The following is a 21784-nucleotide window of genomic DNA, read 5'->3' as shown; positions in this document are numbered from 1 at the left end:
GTACATGTCCAGGCCCGTCTGAAGTTTGCAAGAGAGCATTTGGATGATCCAGAAGAAGATTGGGAGAATATCATATGGTCAGATGAAACTAAAATATAACTTTTTGGTAAAAACTGAACTCGTTGTGTTTGGAGGACAAAAAATGCTGAGTTGCATCCAAAGAACACCATACCTACTGTGAAGCATGGGGGTGGAAACATCATGCTTTGGGGCTGTTTTCTGCAAAGGGACCAGGACGACTGATCCGTGTAAAGGAAAGAATGAATGGCCATGTATCGTGAGATTTTGAGTGAATACCTCCTTCCATCAGCAAGGGCATTGAAGATGAAACGTGGCTAGGTCTTTCAGCATGACAATGATCCCAAACACACCGCCCGGGCAACGAAGGATTGGCTTCATAAGAAGCATTTCAAGGTCCTATAGTGGCCTAGCCAGTCTCCAGATCTCAATGCCATAGAAAATCTTTGGCGGGAGTTGAAAGTCCGTGTTGCCCAGCAACAGCCCCAAAACATCACTGCTCTGGAGGAGATCTGCATGGAGGAATGGGCCAAAATACCAGCAACAGTGTGTGAAAACCTTGTGAAGACTTACAGAAAACGTTTGACCTCTGTCATTGCCAACAAAGGGTATATAACAAAGTATTGAGATAAACTTTTGTTTTTGACCAAATACTTATTTTCCACCATAATTTGCAAATAAATTCATTAAAAATCCTACAATGTGATTTTCTGGATTTTGTCCGTCATAGTTGAAGTGTACCTGTGATGAAAATTACAGGCCTCTCTCATCTTTTTAAGTGGGAGAACTTGCACAATTGGTGGCTGACTAAATACTTTTTTGCCCCACTGTACAGTTGAAGTCAGAAGTTTACATACACTTAGGTTGGAGTCATTAAAACTTGTTTTTCAACCACGCCACAAATTTCTGGTTAACAAACTATAGTTTTGTCAAGTCGGTTAGGACATTATTTTGTGCATGACACAAGTAATTTTTTCAACAATTGTTTACAAACAGATTATTTCACTGTATCACAATTCCAGTGGGTCAATACATACTGTGTTGACTGTGCCTTTTAAACAGCTTGGAAAATTCCAGAAAATTATGTCATGGCTTTAGAAGCTTCTGATAGGATAATTGACATAATTTGAGTCAATTGGAAGTGCACATGTGAATGTATTTCAACGCCTACCTTCAAATTTAGTGCCTCTTTGGTTGACATCATGGGAAAATCAAAAGAAATCAGCCAAGACCTCAGGAAAACAATTGTGGACCTCCACAAGTCTGGTTCATCCTTGGGAGCAATTTCCAAACGCCTGAAGGTACCACGTTCATCAGTACAAACAATAATACGCAAGTATAAACACCATGTGACCACGAAGCCGTCATACTACTCAGGAAGGAGATGCGTTCTGTCTCCTAGAGATGAACGTACTTTGGTGCGAAAAGTGCAAATCAATCCCAGAACAACAGCAAAGAATCTTGTGAAGATGCTGGAGGAAACAGATACAAAAGTATCTATATCCACAGTAAAACGAGTCCTATATCGACATAACCTGAAAGGCCGCTCAGCAAGGAAGAAGCCACTGCTCCAAAACTGCCATAAAAAAGCCAGACTAAAAAAGCCAGACTACGGTTTGCAACTGCACATGGGGACACAGAATGTCCTCTGGTTTGATGAAACAAAAATAGAACTGTTTGGCCATAATGACCATCGTTATGTTTGGAGGAAGAAGGGGGGAGCTTGCAAGCTGAAGAACACCATCCCAACCGTGAAGCACGGGGGTGGCAGCATCATGTTGTGGGGGTGCTTTGCTGTAGGAGGGACTGGTGCACATCACAAAATAGATGGCATCATGAGAAGGTAAAATTATGTGGATATATTGAAGCAACATCTCAAGACATCAGTCAGCAAGTTTAAGCTTGGTCGCAAATTGGTCTTCCAAATGGACAATGACCCTAAGCATACTTCCAAAGTTGTGGCAAAAATGGCTTAAGACAACAAAGTCAAGGTATTGGAGTGGCCATCACACAGACCTCAATCCTATAGAAATTTTGTTGTTAGAACTGAAAAAGCGTGTGCGAGCAAGGAGGCCTACAAGCCTGCATTGAAGTTCACCAAGAACACAGTGGACTCCATCATTCTTAAATTGAATAAATGTGTAACCACCAAAACTCTTTCTAGAGCTGGCAGCCCGGCCAAACTGAGCAATCAGGGGAGAAGGGCGTTGATCAGGGAGGTGACCAAAAACTCGATGGTCACTCTTAACAGAGCTCTAGAGTTCCTCTGTGGGGATGGGACAACCTTCCAGGAGGACAACCATCTCTGCAGCATTCCACCAATCAGCCTTTATGGTAGTGGCCAGACGGAAGACACTGCTCAGTAAAAGGCACATAACAGCATGGCACCTAAAGGACTTACCATGATAAAAAAGATTATCTGGTCTGAATGCCCAAGTGTCACGTCTGGAGGAAACCTGGAACCATCCCTACGGTGAAGCATGGTGGTGGAAGTATCATGCTGTGGGGATGTTTTTCAGAGGCATGGATTGGGAGACTAGTCAGGATCAAGGCAAAGATGAATGGAGAAAAGTATAGAGAGATCATTGATGAAAACCTGCTCCGGAGCGCTCAGGACCTCAGACCTGGCTAAGGTTCACCTTCCACCACGACAACAACAACAACAACACTAAGCACACAGCCAAGACAACGCAGGAGTGGCTTTGGGACAAGTTTATCAATGTCCTTGAGTGGCTCAGCCAGAGCCCGGACTTGAACCTGATCGAACATCTCTGGAGAGACCTGAAAATAGGTGTGCAGCAACGCTCCCAATCCAACCTGACAGAGCCTGAGAGGATCTCCTGAGAAGAATGGGAGAAACTCCCCAAATATAGGGTGCCAAGCTTGTAGCGTCGTACACAAGGAGACTCGAGGCTGTAGTCGCTGCCGAAGGTGCTTTCAGAAAGTACTTAGTAAAGGGTTTGAATACTTATGTAAATGTCATATTTCATTTTTTATACATTCGCAAACATTTCCAATAACCTGTTTTTGCTTTGTCATTATGGGGTATTGTGTGTAGATTGATGAGGGAAAAATCTATGTAATCAATTTTAGAATAAGGCTGTAACTTAACAAAGTGTGGAAAATGTCAAGGGGTCTGAATATTTGATGAATGCACTGTATGTGTGTGTGCGTGTGGGAGGCGAAAGGGATTCCAGCACTGCTGCTCTTTTTAGAACTCCAGCCTCCCGAGGGAGAGGGCTCGCAGCTAAAGGGGAAGTGGGGAAGAAGCGAGAGGAGGAGGAGGAGGGGGTAAGGTTAACACTTCCTGCTTGCTGCGCCTCTGAAATAGGAGAGGGAGGGGGGGGCTCGCTGGTGACCCATCTGACCCCAGCTGTGGGGGAAGGAGACTGGGAAGGAAACCTGACACTACACCCCCACCACACACACACACACACACCGCCCCCTTTCTCCGACCCCCCTCACCCCTGTCCGCCTGTGTCAAAAGAGTCCCTCCATCCTCCCTCCAGCCGGCGAACCAACCCTTTTCCTGCCACTCTCTTGACACACACAACACATTACACACTCATACACTCAATATACATTCACGCTGGCACACAATGGTTGTGTTATATAATTACGTGCTCTCGCACGCTCTCTCTGGTTACCGTGACACACACACACACACACACACACACACACACACACACACACACACACGTGTTTGCCTAATCCACAATGGCAGAGTAGCCCTGTTGTCCCTTTGTCTCCCTCTCTCATTTCATTAAACCTATAGAGAGAATGACCTCGGGATTCCCCTTTAGCCTACTCTACTAGCCTGACATCTATTGTGTTTTATGACAGTTTGGGACAGTTTCCCATTAACATATAAAAGTACACATAGCCTATGTGTATGACTAGTCTGGATCAGGGGAGCGCGAGCCAGGATGTGGCTTATCTCCTGTTGTGTCCCTGTTGTTATGTATCCGTGCTGTTTGGTATCAACACAGTCTGCGTTGCTGCTCTGCTCCCCTGACCTTAATGACATGTGGCCTTGTGATGTCATCTCCACGGAGTGGCGGACACACACACACACTTGCACGGTGCTGTAGTATTATCAGTTGCAAAGCCACTACTTGCAGTTTGAATAGCTCTTATCTAGTCAGACGTCTGAACCTTGAAACCAAGCTCCACTTTGTACCAGAATCTTCCTAAAAGCAAATGAGAAAGAGAGCGAGAGGGCGAGAGAGAGATGAAGAAAAGTCTAGAGAGGAATTGGCAGGGAAGGCAAAAGGGGTTAATCCCTCTCTCTCAGAGAGCGAGAACAGAGAGAGAGGGAGGGGTGGATAAAAGTAGAGGAATTGGCATGGAGGACAAGACGTTGATGCAGGGAAAGGGGGGGAGAACTAAAGAAGGAGAGAGAGAGAGAAAAAGTGAGAGATGGCAGACTGAGCAAGAAAGAGAGTGCGAGAGAGATCAAGGAGTGTGAATCCAGCCTAGTGAAGAGAGGAACTGATGTGTAGCTGCTGTATAAACAGTAGGGGGAGGGTGATGGGGACGGAGAAAGCCTCAGTTGGCCAGGAGAGGAGAGGCTGACAACTTGGTTGTTGCCTGCACCACCGTTTGAGGAGCTATGATTCAGCAGTGCTGGCTTACAACGCAGCAACACACAGTAACACACACACACACTGATGCGGCAGTAATTACTGATGCTATCGGCTGTCTCTGTCTCACCACCAAGGCTATGGATCCCACTGTTGTGTCCACTGTCTCGCGTAAGGTCGTGTGGGTGTGTGTTTGACTCATTAGAGCAGTACTTAAACATTCCATATTCTTCATTTACCTTACTGAGAGTACTCTTTAAAAAAAAATATATATAATATATATATATATATATATATAATGTTTTTTTAGGGGTAGATCAGCTTTAATATTGCAGATAAAGTGTGTAATTGTCTGCATCATTTCCAATCCCCCATAAACATTTTTTTATTTAAAAAAATATATATACAGTACCAGTCAAAGGTTTGGACATACCTACTCATCCTAGAGTTGTTCTTTATTTTACTATTTTCTACATTGTAGAATAATAGTGAAGGCTTCACAACTATGAAATAACACATATGGAATCATGTAGTAACCAAAAAAGTAACTACATACAAAATATATTTTAGATTCTTCAAAGTAGCCACCTTTTGTCTTGATGACAGCTTTGCACTCTCTTGGCATTCTCTCAACCAGCTTCATGAGGAATGTTTTTCCAACCGTCTTGAAGGAGTTCCCAGATATGCGGAGCACTTGTTGGCTGCTTTTCCTTCACTCTGCGGTCTTAACTCATCCCAAACCATCTCCATTGGGTTGAGGTCGGGTGATTGTGGAGGCCAGGTCATCTGATGCAGCACTCCATCACTCTCCTTCTTGGTCAAATAGCCCTTACATAGCCTGGAGATGTGTTTTGGGTCATTTTCCTGTTGAAAACCAATGATAGTCCCACTAAGCGCAAACCAGATGGGATGGCGTATCGCTGCAGAATGCTGTGGTAGTGTCACGTTCTGACCATAGTTCTTATGTGTTTTCTTTGTTTTAGTGTTGGTCAGGACGTGAGCTGAGTGGGCATTCTATGTTTTGTGTTTCTATGTTGGGTTTGTTGTTTGGCCTGATATGGTTCTCAATCAGAGGCAGGTGTTTGTCATTGTCTCTGATTGGGAACCATATTTAGGTAGCCTGTTTTGTGTTGGGTTTTGTGGGTGGTTGTCTTCTGTCTTTGTGTCTATGCACCAGATAGAACTGTTTTGGTTTTTCACATTTGTTGTTTTGGTATTTTGTAGTGTTCACGTTTATGGTCTTTATTAAACATGTTGAACTCTAACCACGCTGTGCTTTGGTCCGATCCTTCGTCCACAGAAGAAAACCGTTACAGGTAGCCATATTGGTTAAGTGTGCCTTGAATTCTAAATAAATCACTGACAGTGTCACCAGCAAAGCACCTATACTCCTTCACACCACCTCTCCCATGCTTCACGGGGGGAACTACACATGTTGAGATCATCCGTTCACCTACTCTGCATCTCACAAAGACACAGTGGTTGGAGCCAAAAATCTCAAATTTGGACTCATCAGACCAAAGGAACGATTTCTACCGGTCTAATGTCCATTGCTCGTGTTTCTTGACCCAAGCAAGTCTCTTCTTATTATTGGTGTCCATTAGTAGGGGTTTCTTTGCAGCAATTCGACCATGAAGGCCTGATTCACACAGTCTCCTCTGAACATTTGATGTTGAGATGTGTCTGTTACTTGAACTCTGAAGAATTTATTTGGGCTGCAATCTGAGGCTGGTTAACTCTAATGAACTTATCCTCTGTTAGCAGAGGTAACTCTGGGTCTTCCTTTCCTGTGGCGGTCCTCATGAGAGCCAGTTTCATCATAGCGCTTGATGGTTTTTGCGACTGCACTTGAATAAACTTTCAAAGTTCTTGGCAATGTCCGGATTGACTGATCTTCATATCTTAAATTAATGATGGACTGTCATTTCCCTTTGCTTATTTGAGCTGTTCTTGCCATTAATATGGACTTGGTCTTTTACAAAATTGGGCTATGTTCTGTACACCATCCCTACCTTGTCACAACACAACTTTGATTGGCTCAAACGCATTAAGATGGAAAGAAATTAAACAAAATAACTTTTAACAAGGCACACCTGTTAATTGAAATGTATTCCAGGTGACTAACTCATGAAGCTGGTTGAGAGAATGCCAAGAGTGTGTACAGCTGTCAAGGCAAGGGGTGGCTACTTTGAAGAATCTAAAATATATTTAGATTTTTAAAAAACACTTTTTTGGTTACTACATGATTCCATATGTGCTATTTCATAGTTTATGTCTTCACTGTTATTCTACAATGTAGAAAATAGTACAAATAAAGAATAACCTTTGAATGAGTAGGTGTGTCCGAACCATTGACTGTTTGTGTATAAAATCTATATTAAAATATTTTGTTTTATTTTCCCCTAACCCTGCCACACCTCCCCCAATTGGAGTAAACTAATGGATAACAACACTTAAGATTCTACTTCCAGCTTATACATACTATATACATTTTACTGACAGAGTATATTTTACATTAGTTGTCGTTTGTTTTTAGTCCCAAACATCAGCTACCCTAAACCCCTCCCATCGGTCTCTGAAGACCATCTAGTTTTGATTTCTATTTGCAATATAAACTCAGCAAAAAAAGAAACTGTCAGCTGCGTTTATTTTCAGAAAACTTAACATGTGTAAATATTTGTATGAACATATTAAGATTCAACAACTGAGACATAAACTGAACAAGTTCCACAGACATGTGACTAACAGAAATTGAATAATGTGTCCCTGAACAAAGGTGGGTCAAAATCAATAGTAACAGTCAGTATCTGGTGTGGCCACCAGCTGCATTAAGTACTGCAGTGCATCTCCTCCTCATGGACTGCACCAGATTTGCCATTTCTTGCTGTGAGATGTTACCCCACTCTTCCACCAAGGCACCTGCAAGTTCCTGGACATTTCTGGGGGGCCCTAGCCCTCACCCTCCGATACAACAGGTCCCAGACGTGCTCAATGGGATTGAGATCCGGGATCTTCGCTGGCCATGACAGAACACTGACATTCCTGTCTTGCAGGAAATCACTCAAAGAATGAGCAGTATGGCTGGTGGCATTGTCATGCTGGAGGGTCATGCAGGATGAGCCTGCAGGAAGGGGGAGGAGGATGTCTTCCTTTCAACGCGCACAGCATTGAAATTGCCTACAATGAAAACAAGCTTAGTCCGATGATGCTGTGACACACCGTCCCAGACCATGACGGACCCTCCACCTCCAAATTGATCCCGACCCAGAGTACAGGCCTCGGTGTAACGCTCATTCCTTTGACGATAAACGCGAATCCAACCATCGCCCCTGGTGAGGCAAAACTGCGACTCGGCAGTGAAGAGCACTTTTTGCCCGTCTGGTGTCTGGTCCTGTCTGGTCCAGCAACAGTGGGTTTGTGCCCATAGGCGACGTTGTTGCTGGTGATGTCTGGTGAGGACCTGCCTTACAACAGGCCTACATTCCCTCAGTCCCGCCTCACTCAGCCTATTGCGGACAGTCTGAGCACTTATGGAGGGATTGTGCATTCCTGGTGTAAGTCAGGTAGTTGTTGTTGCCATCCTGTACCTGTCCCGCAGGTGTAATGTTCAGATGTACCGATCCTGTGCAGGTGTTGTACATGTGTTCTGCCACTGCGAGGACGATCAGCTGTCCGTCCTGTCTCCCTGTAGTGCTGTCTTAGGCGTCCCACAGTACGGACATTGCAATTTATTGCCCTGGCCACATCTGCAGTCCGCATGCCTCCTTGCAACATGCCTAATGTTCATGCAGATGAGCAAGGACCCTGGGCATCTTTCTTTTGGTGTTTGTCAGAGTCAGTAGAAAGGCCCCTTTAGTGTCCTAAGTTTTCATAACTGTGACCTTAATTGCCTATCGTCTGTAAGCTGTTAGTGTCTTAACGACCATTCCACAGGTGCATGTTCATTAATTGTTTATGGTTCATTGAACAAGCATGGGAAACAGTGTTTAAACTCTTTACAATGAAGATCTGTGAAGTTACTTGGATTTTTACAAATTATCTTTGAAAGACAGGGTCCTGAAAAAGGGACGTTTCTTTTTTTGCTTAGTTTATTTTTCAACTGTGCTGTTTCACAAATGTTCTGAACCTATATATATTTTACGGAAATGTTTAGTCCCTCCCTTCAGCTCCAGTCAAACCCTCTCATCGATCTCTGAACACCATCCAGGTTTGATTACCATTTGCCATATATTTTTCACAAATGTGATGTTTCACAAAAGTTCTGAACCTTTATATTCTCATAGTTTCTGCAGTAGTCTTTGATTTTATTATACAACTTTCTGCACGCTCTGCCCTACCCATACACTGTGGCACTCCAAGGGTTAACTGTACTGCACTAGTGAGTCATGAATCTCCAGGTGGCACAGTTTATACAGCTCCATCAATCCATGACCAATGAGAGAGATGTCTGATAAGCTTCCTCTTAACTCCTCACGCCCTACCTAGCTGCTCCGGCACTGGAAAACTACAACATGTTGTAGACTCTCATGAATATACACACACACACACACACACACACACACACACACAAAACAAAACCACCACTGCAAATGCTCCAGTTACCTCCGCCCTTCAAAACTGATACGAAATCAGTTTTCCCTCCCCTAAGTTCAACTTTAACATTACATTTGTTACACTTTCTGGTTAGTGTTTTTGGACTATAACATAACCAGATAAATACCTAGGATACTTTTTTGTAGCCACATGGTAATTAAGTAATATGTGTCAGTAAATTACTACATTTGGGAAATGATTTACTAGTGTTACCTTTTTAAATATACCATTCCATACCATTGCCTTGCTTTTTCTGCTCAGTGCTCTAATTTCTCCCTCATATGTTTTCTCATATGAGGGAGCACTGAGGCAGAAAAAGCCAGGCACAATTAATGAAATTAGTGTTAATTGCAAAGTTCTGTTAATTAGGCTATCTAGTAAACTACATCTTGATCAAATTGGCATTGAAGGTTAAAAGGGTGCACATGTACGATGTATCACTGTCAGCATGGGTTCGAATCCGGTCCATTGCTCTTTCAGCACTCTCTCTCTCTCCTACATTTGAACTTTCTCTCTCTCCCTCTATCCAATACACATACAAAATACTTAAAGGGGCAGTGCAGTCAAAAACATGATTTTGTTGTTTAAAAATATATATATATTTCCACACTATGAGTTTTTTTTGCCTGGAATTTCAGCTTGTTCAGGTGGGATAGAGTTTTGACATAATATCACAATCTGATCCAGGGATTTTTCTGCAATTGAAATCCTTGGGCGGGCTGGAAAGATGCTTTCAGTGTAAACTTAACTGACTAAAACAAGATTTTAAATATGTAGAGAAGATAATGGACCTATATATTTTTTGAAAATTCCCAAAACAATGAATTTAACCGTATTGATTTTATGTTGAACAAAAGAACAAAGCATTAGCCATGGCAAAATGCATAGAATTGCAGGAAATTAGCTTTAAAACGGTAACATTTTCTTTCAGCTCCCTGGCAAAATGTGAAGAAAATGTCTAACCCACCAAGATGGGGCCTCTAAAATGTACTCTAAAATCCTGTACCCATTTCCATGCCCACCAGTTAAGTGTTTGATCCATAAAAAAACCTGCGATCTCATTATTCTGACCAATGACCATTCATATTTTTATTTGCATATGTATCCTCCCACTTTGACAGGGTAAGCGGGTTAGGCTGTAGACTAGTCTAGATGATCCTATCTGCCCACACGATTCGAATTAGCATTTTAATGGAAAAATTGAGATTCAGAGAAATATATTATTAAAACAATGATATTTAATCAAATCAAAAAATCGAGTCAAACTTTATTCATCAAATGCGCCAAATGCAGTGTAGATCTTACTGTGAAATGCTTACTTACAAGCCCTTAACCAACAGTGCAGTTCAAGAAAGAGTTCAGAAAATTATTACCAAATCATCTAAAGTAAAAAAAATCTAAAAAGTAACACAATAAATTAACAATAACGAGGCTATATACAGGGGGTACCGGTCCCAAGTCAATGTGTGGGGGTACAGGTTAGTCTCAATGTAAATAGTCAGGTGGCCATTTGATTAATTGTTCAGCAGTCTTATGGCTTGGGGGTAGAAGCTGTTAAGGAGCCTTTTGGTCCTTTACTTGGCGCTCCGGTACCGCTGTTTTCTCTGGTAGCAGAGAAAACAGTCTGACTTGGGTGACTGGAGTCTTTGACAATTTTTTATCTTTCCTCTGACACCGCCTAGTATATAGGTCCTGGATGGCAGGAAGCTTGGCCCCAGTGATGTACTGGGCCGTACGCACTACCCTCTGTAGCGCCATACGGTCAGATGCCGAGCAGTTGCCATACCAGTCGGTGATGCAACCATGCTCTCGATGGTGCAGCTGGTCAGGATGCTCCCTGAATGTTGCTCTGTTTAAAGGATTTATATCAGCTAACGAGAGCGTTATCACACAGTCGTCCAGAACAGCTGGTGCTCTCATGCATGCTTCAGTGTTGCTTGCCTCAAAGCGAGCATAAAAGGCATTTAGCTCATCTGGTAGGCTCGCGTCACTGGGCAGCTCGCGTCTGGGTTTCCCTTTGTAGTCTATAATAGTTTGCAAGCCCTGCCACATCCGACGAGCATCAGAGCCGGACTAGTAGGATTTAATCTTAATCCTGTGTTGACGTTTTGCTTGTTTGATGGTTCGTCTGAGGGCATAGCGGGATTTCTTACAAGCGTCCGGATTAGTGTCCCGCTCCTTGAAAGCGGCAGTTCTAGCCTTTAGCTCGATGCGGATGTTGCCTGTAATCCATGGCTTCTGGTTGGGATATGTACGTACGGTCACTGTGGGGACGACGTCGTCGATGCACTTATTGATGAAGCCGATGACTGAGGTGGTATACTCCTCAATGTCATATGATGAATCTCAGAACATATTCTAGTCTGTGTTAGCGATGAGCATTTTCTTGTTTGCTTATGACCGTATACAGCTCATTGAGTGTGGTCTTAGTGACAGCATCGGTTTGTGAAGGTAAATAGACGGCTACGAATAATATAGATGTGAACTCTCTTGGTAGATGGTGTGGTCTACAGGTTATCTTAAGGTACTCTACCTCAGGCGAGCAATACCTCAATACTTCTTTAATATTAGACATCGCCACCAGCTGTTATTGACAAATAAACACACACCCCCACCCCTAGTCTTACCAGACATAGCTTTTCTGTCCTGCCGGTGCATGAAAAATCCCGCCAGCTCTGTATTATCCGTGTCGTCATTCAGCCACGACTCAGTGAAACATAAGATATTACAGTTTTTAATGTCCCGTTTGTAGGATAATCTTGATCGTAGGTTATCGATTTTATTTTCCAATGATTGCACCTTGGCCAATAGAACGGATGGCAGTGGGGGTTTACTCACTCTGCCCCCTTTTTCTTCATCTTTTCCTCACGCAAATGACAGGGATTTGGGCCTGTTCCCTTAGAAAGCAGTATATTCTTTGTGTCGGAGTCGTTAAATTATTTTTCATGAAATAAACACTCACAGTTGTTTATTAGTCATACAGTGATGATTTAAAAATGTAATTAAAAAGACTGCATGGGAGCTTAAAAAACTTATTTAAATTAGTATGTTTGCTAAATTCAAAAGTTTTAGCTGACTTCACTGCACTGAAAGTCAACCTGGAAATGGGATAAAAAGCAGAGAAGAAAATAATAATAATTTTGTGAATTTGTCATTTATCGTCAACAGTCCTCAGTGCACTTAAATGTTTGTGCATGGGAGATGGCTAACAAATTTCTTTGGTGACTAACCAGTGACCACCAATAAATATTCCTTGGTTGACCCAGTTACTTGTGATTTATAAATTCACACATCCATTCACAAACACACATGCTGATACTTAACGGAAGCATGTGCAGATTCTTGCCTGAAAGCTCACATTGCACCCCACTGTGTCACCACCACATCAGGACGCTAGAGTCTATATCTGCTACACAGATGGTCCAGACTATATTGCATCATACACAGCTTATTAACCCTTCACAAAGACACTATGTCCATTTAGTATTGCAGTTATCCTTTAGACTCAAAGATTTTGTTTCTGCCTATGGACCTCGGTTGAGAGGTATAGACTTCAATAAAGACACTGTCAAGCTAACTGCAATGGAAGTGCATCATTAATGGGGTGTGCTTTTGATTGTGTTACTATTTACATATTTCAAATCTTTTTTTAAAACTCTGCATCGTTGGGAAGGGATCATAAGCAAGCATTTTACGGTAAAGTCTATACCCCTTATATTCGTAGCATGTGACAAAAATATATTTTTTATTTGATATGATTTTTCTTCCGGGGATTACAGTAATTATCAAGCACAACAAGTGCTGTTAAATTGTGATCGAGGATGTTGTTGTTGCGCCGTCGTTAGTTTGCAGACATGCCGTGCCTTCAGTCTGGGATCAAGAAAATAGCAATTTGCTGTGTGTGGTTGTGGTTTCCATCCAAGATGCGTGCGTATGCATGCTATCGATTTCTCAATGTGAAGGTTTGTGTCTTGGTAGGCTCTGATTTGCATCCCCTCTCTTTTCATCTTCTTTCTTTCTTTCTCTTTCTTTCTTTCTTTCTTTCTTTCTTTCTTTCTTTCTTTCTTTCTTTCTTTCTTTCTTTCTTTCCCTCCCTCTCTCTCGTCCTGCAGTCTGAGAGGAATGCACTGAATGTCCTTATCTCTGCCCATGCAAACATTCTGTGAGCCAGTAGAGGTTGAATTCCTCTCATATTGCAGGCAGACCACTTGCAGGCAGACCACATGCTGGCTTCAGAGGTGAAGCAGCCTGAGGGGCTTCTCACGATTACACTGAAAAACAAGGACACTTAAAACCCTTAATAAACACGTATAAGAATACAAAAAACAACGCCAAAGTCAAGCTCCTTACTTCCGCCACCATAGAGTTGTCAAAACACTAGCAGCATTCTTAGCTCAAGATATCATACCAAAACAGCGTTTTTGTAACTAACCGCCTACAGTCACAATTTTGAGTACACAAGTCATCTGTTTTCTCAGTTTTTATGTTTGTGACGAATCTCCTGTTGTCACAGTAAAGATAGGAATATGTAGATTCCAGTTTCTTAGCAGGGCCTCAATGGTTTGGATTTGTCTCCTCTGTGGGGGATGACTTTCTCTCTCATAGGAGACTTTAATGCTGTGGGAATGAAGGGGATGGGGGAGAGACTGCGACAGGAGTCATCTGCTGGCTCGCTAGTTCTCTGTCTCTTCTCAAAGACGGCCTCATACATATGGAGACACAAACCAAGAAGCAAACACACACAGATGCGGCGCACAGACGTTCACACACAAACTCACACACAGACGTGTACACACTGTGGCCTGCGGTAGCTCTCAGAACACCCAAAAATGATTTATTCCTGCGTTGACACTCGCGGTTGCAGACACATTGTAGTCATTGATGCACACACACACACACAATACACCCTCACAGGCAAATACTTGGTCTTATACAGCTTTGCACTCAACACAAACATACACAGAGTGTACACTCACACACACAGAGTGCAGAAAATTCCAGTGACAAACAAAAAGGCAGCCCTGTGCTAATGTCTGCTAGCATAGCTACAGAAAATGATACCAGAATAGAGTGTAGCCCTAGCTTAGTCTAGCCTAATCTATAGCCTTAGGTTAACGAGCACTAGGCTAATGCAAGTCCACTGTGGTGCAGTCAATGGATGGGGACACTCTGGGCTCATAGCGAGTCAGAGAGGCAAACTGATTCCTCACCCCTATTCTTTACATGGTATGCTCTTCCCTCTTCTTTCTGCATCATCGTCTCACTTTCACCGCCACGGCGGGGTGTAACTTTACTCCAAGAATAACACGCCTTTACCCAAATTATTTATGAGGGAACTTCCTAAAAGGATTTTACGTGAAGTTGGATTCAGGCATATGATTATAACATCTAAGTGTAACATCCTTTCACTTTACACTACACTAATATCCCTCACTTAGTCTAATTGTAAATTAAATATTTGATTTGGTCTTGATTGAATGTCAAGATTAGGATTGGCGAGAGAGGGGGAGAGAGAGAGAGAGAGAGATGCTACTAACAGCTTACTAAACAACATACACTTAGTGTTCATTTCTTAGTATACATATCTCCCTGGCATATTACTTATGCAGCAACATACATGACATATGTTTGGACTCATTGTTGTTGTGTCGTGCTCACATGAACAGGAAGGTGGCCCGGCGGTTCTGGTTTTGGGCAATCTTCTCAATGACTTTGTCATCAAAGTCTGGTATTCTCTGGATGAAGTCATGCTGGATTGACAGCATGGCCAATTACATTCAACTTTTTCTGGCCCATGGTGTTGCGTGTGAAGTAAAAAATAAACATTTTAAGGGTGTAAAAGTTTCTCTCCGACTCAGCGGTTGTCATCGGATTAGTGGTGATAATGATTTTGTGAAAAGAGACCGTCTCAGATAAAGCCTTTTGCAGGTTGTTCTCTTGGAGTGATTTCAATAAAGAAAGTGACATCTTTCTAGTGTGCAACTCAGGATTCTGGTAGGGATGGACAGCACCGTTTTCATGCCGGTAGAGAGCTCCGTTTCCCACGGGTCATAGCTTGGTAGAACACTGGAGCTCTGCGGTCGGAAAGGAATGTTCATATTGGGGTAAAAGCTAGTTGTCTACCAACTTTGTCACAATTAAGTGGTCACTTTCAGAAAACCTTTCTTGCACATGAGCAGCAATTGTGTCGCATGCCTCCATCCCAGGTGCAGTGTTAAGGTTTCTCTGCCCTGGTTCAGTGGCATCAACATGTCCTCTTGGCCAGTGCATCAATTTGCTCGCCAATTTTTTTAATGTTCACCTTGAAGTTGTCGATTGCTCCGGCATTTCCTGCTGCATCAATGGTTCGTTTGAGTTGTACTAAAACATCCACCTCTGACATGACCAAAGAAAATAATTTGCCTCACGGTCCTCCCACACAACATTGACGGTTCTGCTTTTGAAGTTCCATTGTGTATCCGGTGGCCTGGGGACCTGTCTGTTCGCTGACTCCGCGAGAGTGGAGAGTCTTTTAGGTGAGAGCGAGAAAAAGGTGAAAAAGTAGGATAGGTCTGCAAAAAAAACACTTTGTAAGTACACTTACTCGCCCTGCACAGAGTTGGTGAAGTGTTAGATTCGGTTGGTGTGCGCAACAGTGCACAAACTGCGCATTTGGGTAAGTCTTCTTAAGTAGCGTTTGGACACCACGTGCATTACCACTCATCACCGCTGCCCCATCGTAAGTTTGTGCAACCAGCTTCTCCTTCATGTTCAGTGGCGCTAGGACTTGTTTGATGGTGTTGGAGAGGCAAACACCAGTTTTCTTTGTCCTTCACCTCTACAAACTCCAAAAAGCTCACACACACACTGTGGTCTGATAACATGTAGCGCAGCACTATTACCATATGTGATTTACAGGAGACAGCAGTGGTCTCGTCCTTAACTATTAAAAGCATACCCATAACATGATGCAGCCACTACTATGACTGAAAATATGGAGTGTGGTACTCAGTAATGTGTTGTATTGGATTTTCCCAAAACATAACACTTTGTATTGTACAGATGCAAAAGGAGTCTCTATAGCTTCTCTGTAGACTTCATACATACAATCCAAAGGTTTGTTTTGGATCGTGCTTAATGTACCCTTAAGAAGGGGTTGGTTGTCATAATGGCTTTGTAGCCAGTAATCTCCTTCACGCATGCTCTTAAAAATACACCTGAAAATGCCCTTGTGCTGACTCACAATTACCACACAATTGAATGCATGCTATAATTCTGGCAAGCACGTACCTATTCTCCTCCGATTGTTGGTTGTGAAGGACATCTATATGTCTAGCTGAGCCACAATGTTTGATTTTCCCAGTAATCCCAGGTTAACAGCATTGTCTACATGTGATGCACAATTCTCATGTTTTGAGAGACTTTCAGATGTTTTAAATCCTTAAACCCAGACTTGGACCACACACCCTCTCCACCGAAAAGCAGGCAGGGGAAGCAACACTCACAGTCAGCCACTGCTTCCTTCCAAACCTCTCATTGTTGAATTTGCGATTTCCGACTTGTTGTGTGACGTTTATGTCCAATGGCACAGAGACATTTTATCTCTAATTTCTCGTCATATGACAAAGATTGTAGATCGTCAAGACAGTAGATCATCAAGTGATTCATGATGATGACTGCTTATCTAGCTAGCTAATTTGCTAGCTAAGATTTTGAAAGTATGATGTTGACATGATCAGTCCAATCACAGCTACGGGAGATCTAATGTGATTTGATGTAATTTTATATGTGGCCAATGACCTTAAGCCTTCTTGGAAGGGCACTTTTACTGTAAATCCATGGCAGCACACAAGCGGGGTTGAACTGCCTATCTCTCCAGTAAATTCTGTGGTGACGTAGTGTCCCCATCAGTGACAGAACCCTGAGCCAATCACGGCACAACCAGATAAGATTAACAACGCCTATGCTCTGTGCTTTTGCAGAAAGCACTGAGCTAGGCTGAAATCAATGCATTTTGGAGCTGCCTTACTCAAGAAATAGACCAAGTTTGTATGCTGCTTTATTAACTCAAGGATTTTTTTTTTTTACATTGTATGCTGAACTGATATTTGACACGAATTAATGCAAGAATAACATTTTATAATTTAACTAAACAGGTTGGCCTATGCTCTGCCCCACCTGCCCTGAATGATGGGTCACCACTGGTTACATACAAGCTACTATGTCAAATAAGTTATTTTAGCCATTGATTTCTTTCTATGCAAATTCTTGCCTTGGTGGTGTGTCCATGTAGCATGTCATTATCATTATACACACATAGTATACAAATGTATGGACATTGACAAATATTCAACTGAACCACACACTCCCTGTCCTGAAGTGATGTCAGTTACAAAATAGTTACGGAAATAGCTGTCACAGAATGGATACAGTATAAAGATACTTAGATATTTGGGTGGGATGGGCTGGCTGAACACACACTGATCCATAGGAACCACACACACACACACACAATGAACACAAAGGTTTTGTCTCCCGCAGGTCCTTAACGCCCAGAAGGCCGGGTACAAGGCGGCGATTGTTCACAACGTGGACTCTGATGACTTAATCAGCATGGGATCCAATGATCGTAAGTTTCCCCCCCTCTTCCAATCCTTCTCTTCTGCACTGCACTGCACACACAAACACAAACGTGCAGCAGCACTGCACACAGTTGTCTGTTCATGTGTCTCCTCATTCGAGGTCAATACAGCTTTGATTCCCAAAACCTGAGCCTAGAGGACCTTTCGGACTCGCTGAGACTTAGAGATACTGCAGCCATAGCGCCAATTCCGACTCTTAATGTCGTTGTGGAGGAATTTGGTGCTCTGGTTTTCAATACGTCGCCAAACAGTTCAACCCTGTCCAAACGGCTCGATCGGCCTGGAAATTCACAGTGCCCTATTTACCATCAAATTAATTTTTGGGGGAGGAGGGATATCTGTGCAGTTTCTCTTTTCTCAACAGGTTACTCTTCACATAGTTTGTCGCTTGTCTCCCGCCTCTTGCTCTAGGGTGTATGACTATGTGTCATGAATAATCAAGACAGCACCTCATGCTGGTAATTGCCTAGGACGGATCATCCATTTGGATGGGTTCTTTACAAACGTTGGTCAGCGAGCCATTTGTTAATTTATCAGCCATCCAAGAGATTTATGTCACCGGGGTTCTGTGGGCCCTACCAACTAGTAATATACCCACAATATGCCCACGGTCGTGCATGAGCAGAATCATATATAAGATGGTGGCACAAGTAGGCATCAGCCTCAACGCAGGGGCAGATTGGAATCATAAATCAGCGCACCAGGGGCAAATTGTCCGTTCTACTAAACTACTTTGGGCTGGTGTCTGAATAGTAACAGCAGCCCATTAGCCAAAATGGTAATTCTGCCCCCAAAAATGATGATAATCTAACAGCTTTAAAGATCTGTGGTTCGCCATAGTTATGGTCTGTCTAAATAAAGGATTTCAGAAATGCCAGATGTTTTACTGTAGTGCCTCGACAAACATACCGTTCTTTCTATTTTTGTATCTTTCACCGATAAGTGAATCGAATCTTAATTTCTTCCTTCGAAAGTGTTGTTATTTCATGATGGTTTAGATTTGATTTTATGATGGGCATCAATATGTGGCCACCTCATGTATAAATATATTTTCCTTCTCTTTTCCCTTTTAGTGGATATTTTGAAGCAGATTGACATTCCATCAGTGTTTGTGAGCGAAGAGACTGCCGACTCCCTGAAAAAGGACTACGCATATGACAAGGGGTGAGTCGCGGACCAAGATCTAATTTCCATGTCTATCAACATCAAGGCTAATTCAAGCCGGAGACATCCAAACTGGCGTGCTCTATCCATACTGTCTAAGAATCCTATAAATCTGTCAGCGTTATTTAAAAAAAAAAAAAAAGTTTATTTATTCTATGAATGCAGTGGAAAGACGACGTAAAATTATATTTTTCTCATTGTGCTACATTACTCTGTCATAATGGCCTCAATTGACGTGCTGGCATCGTAAAGCAGATCTGCCTCATGCTGTCATCACATTCCCAGAGATATGCAGAGAACAGTGGATAATCAGGGAATTACTGTTTTTTCTTCCCACCATGCTCAGACCTCTTTCTTTGCTCTGATATCAATCATACATTATTCGGGTTAGTACCTCTTTTTGTCCTGGCATGCAGACATACCAAAATAGTACATTTCCAGTCAATTGCCTGGAAATATTGCAATGTTCTTCACAAAATGTTATTATAGAAACGTCTTATCCATTATTTCACTGTGTGAAATTACATTAGTCAGATGGGAGGGCGCTTCTGTGACAGGACGTCATGAGGTGTAAAATGAAAACAAGTCGCCTCATGTGACATGCTATAGATGATGGGCCATGTCGACACGCTCCAATCGTAAGGACTCCTTGTAGGTCACTATTGGAGTGTATCTAATTGTCAGTCATAAACACTGAATTAAATCTCCATAATGGCGTTGTTGTTGTTTTTCAGGGGTCATGTGGTCCTCATGCCGGACTTCAGCCTGCCTCTGGAATACTACCTGATCCCCTTCCTCATCATCGTGGGAATCTGCCTCATCCTCATCGTCGTTTTCATGGTAGACAAATGCACTATCTTCTCAACATGTCAATAAAGTTTATTCATTCATTCATGTACACTGAGAATACAAAACATTAAGACCATCGGCTCTTTCCATGAAATAGACTGACCACGTAAATCAATGTGAAAGCTATGATCCCTTATTATTGTCCCTTGTTAAGTCCACTTCAACCAGTGTAGATAAAGGGGAGACAGACAGACTAAAGAATGATTTTCAAGCCCTGAGACAATGGAGACATGAATTGTGCATGAGTGCCATTCAGAGGATGAATGGTCAAGACAAAAGATTTACAATGCATTCGGAAAGTATTCGGACCCCTTGACTTTTTCCACATTTTGTTACGTTACAGCCGTATTCTACAAAAACAAATCTCATCAATACCCCATAATGACAAAGTGAAAAACAGTTTAAAAAAAAAAAAAAAAAACAGACATACCTTATTTACAGAAGTATTCAACCCTTGCTATGACACTCGACATGGATCTTAGGTGCATCCTATTTCCATTGATCATCCTTGAGATGTTTCTATAACTTGATTGGAGTCCACCTGTGGTAAATTCAATTGATTGGACATGATTTGGAAAGGCACACACCTGTCTACATAAGGTCCTGCAGTTCACAGTGCATGTCAGAGCAAAAACCAAGCCATGAGGTCGAAGGAATTGTCCGTAGCGCTCCAAGACAGGATTGTGTCAAAGTACAGATCTGGGGAAGGGTACCAAATTTTTTTTGCAGCATTGAAGGTCTCCAAGAACACAGTGGACTCCATCATTCTTAAATGGAAGAAGTTTGGAGCCACCAAGACTCTTCCGAGAGCTGGCCATCCGGCCAAACTGAGTAACCATCTCTGCAGCATTCCACCAATCAGGCCTTGATGGTAGAGTGGCCAGACGGAAGCCACTCCTCAGTAAAAGGCAAATGACAGCCCGCTTGGACTTTGCCAAAATGCACCTAAAGGACTCTCAGACCATGAGAAACAAGATTCTCTGGTCTGATGAAACCAAGATTGAACTCTTTGGCCTGAATGCCAAGCGTCACGTCTGGAGTAAACATGGCACCATCCTTACGGTGAAGCATGGTGCTGGCAGCATCATACTGTGGGGATGTTTTTCAGCGGCAGGGACTGGGAGACTAGTCAGGATCGAGGGAAGGATAAACGGAGCAAAGTACAGAGAGATCCTTGATGAAAACCTCAGGGACTCAGACTGGGGCGACGGTTCAAACAGGACAACGACCCTAAGCACACAGTCAAGACAGTTTTTTATTTTATTCTACCTTTATTTAACTAGGCAAATCAGTTAAGAACAAATTCTTATTTACAACCCCGGCCAAATCCTAACCCGGACGACACAGGGCCAATTGTGCGCTACTCTATGGGACTCCCAATCACGGCTGGCTGTGATACAGCCTGGAATCGAACCAGGGTCTGTAATTACGCCTCTAGCACTGAGATGCAGTGCCTTAGACTGCTGCACCACTCAGGAGCCCCAAAGCAGGAGTGGCTTTGGGACAAGTCTCTGAATATCCTTGAGTGGCCCAACCAGAGCCTGAACTTGAACCTGATTGAACATCTCTGGAGAGACACTCCCCATCTAACCTGACAGAGCTTGAGAGTATCTGCAGAGAATTGGAGAAACTCCCCAAATACAGGTGTGCCAAGCTTTGCAGCATCATACCCAAGAAGACTTGAGGCTGTAATCGCTGCCAAAGGTGCTTCAACAAAGTACTGAGTAAAGGGTCTGAATACTTATGTAAATGTGATATTTCCGTTATTTATTTTTAATACATTTGCAAAAATGTCTAAAAACCTGTTTTTGCTTTGTCATTATGGGGTATTGTGTGTAGATTGATGAGGAAAATGTTTTATTTAATCAACTTTAGAATAAGGTTGTATCGTAAAAAGTCAAGGGGTCTGAATACTTTCCGAATGCACTGTATATGCCTTTGAACGGGGTATGGTAG

General features: G+C 42.6%; 1 protein-coding gene across 2 annotated transcripts in view; it reads left to right on the top strand.

Moving 5' to 3' along the window:
- LOC115108055 (E3 ubiquitin-protein ligase RNF13) overlaps positions 1-21784 on the top strand; it is an 86552-nt gene that overhangs the window by 39527 nt on the left and 25241 nt on the right. For both annotated transcript variants that reach the window (XM_029631973.2, XM_029631972.2), the window contains exons 5-7: positions 17715-17802; positions 18889-18979; positions 19714-19819. In XM_029631973.2, coding sequence (XP_029487833.1) covers positions 17715-17802; positions 18889-18979; positions 19714-19819 — 285 coding nt within the window. The remainder of the gene's footprint in view (positions 1-17714; positions 17803-18888; positions 18980-19713; positions 19820-21784) is intronic.

The sequence above is a fragment of the Oncorhynchus nerka genome, linkage group LG24, assembly GCF_034236695.1.
Source record: "Oncorhynchus nerka isolate Pitt River linkage group LG24, Oner_Uvic_2.0, whole genome shotgun sequence".
NCBI classification, from domain to species: Eukaryota; Metazoa; Chordata; class Actinopteri; order Salmoniformes; family Salmonidae; genus Oncorhynchus; species Oncorhynchus nerka.
Note: the sequence above shows the minus strand (reverse complement) of the source record. Positions and strands in the feature narration are given on the sequence as shown.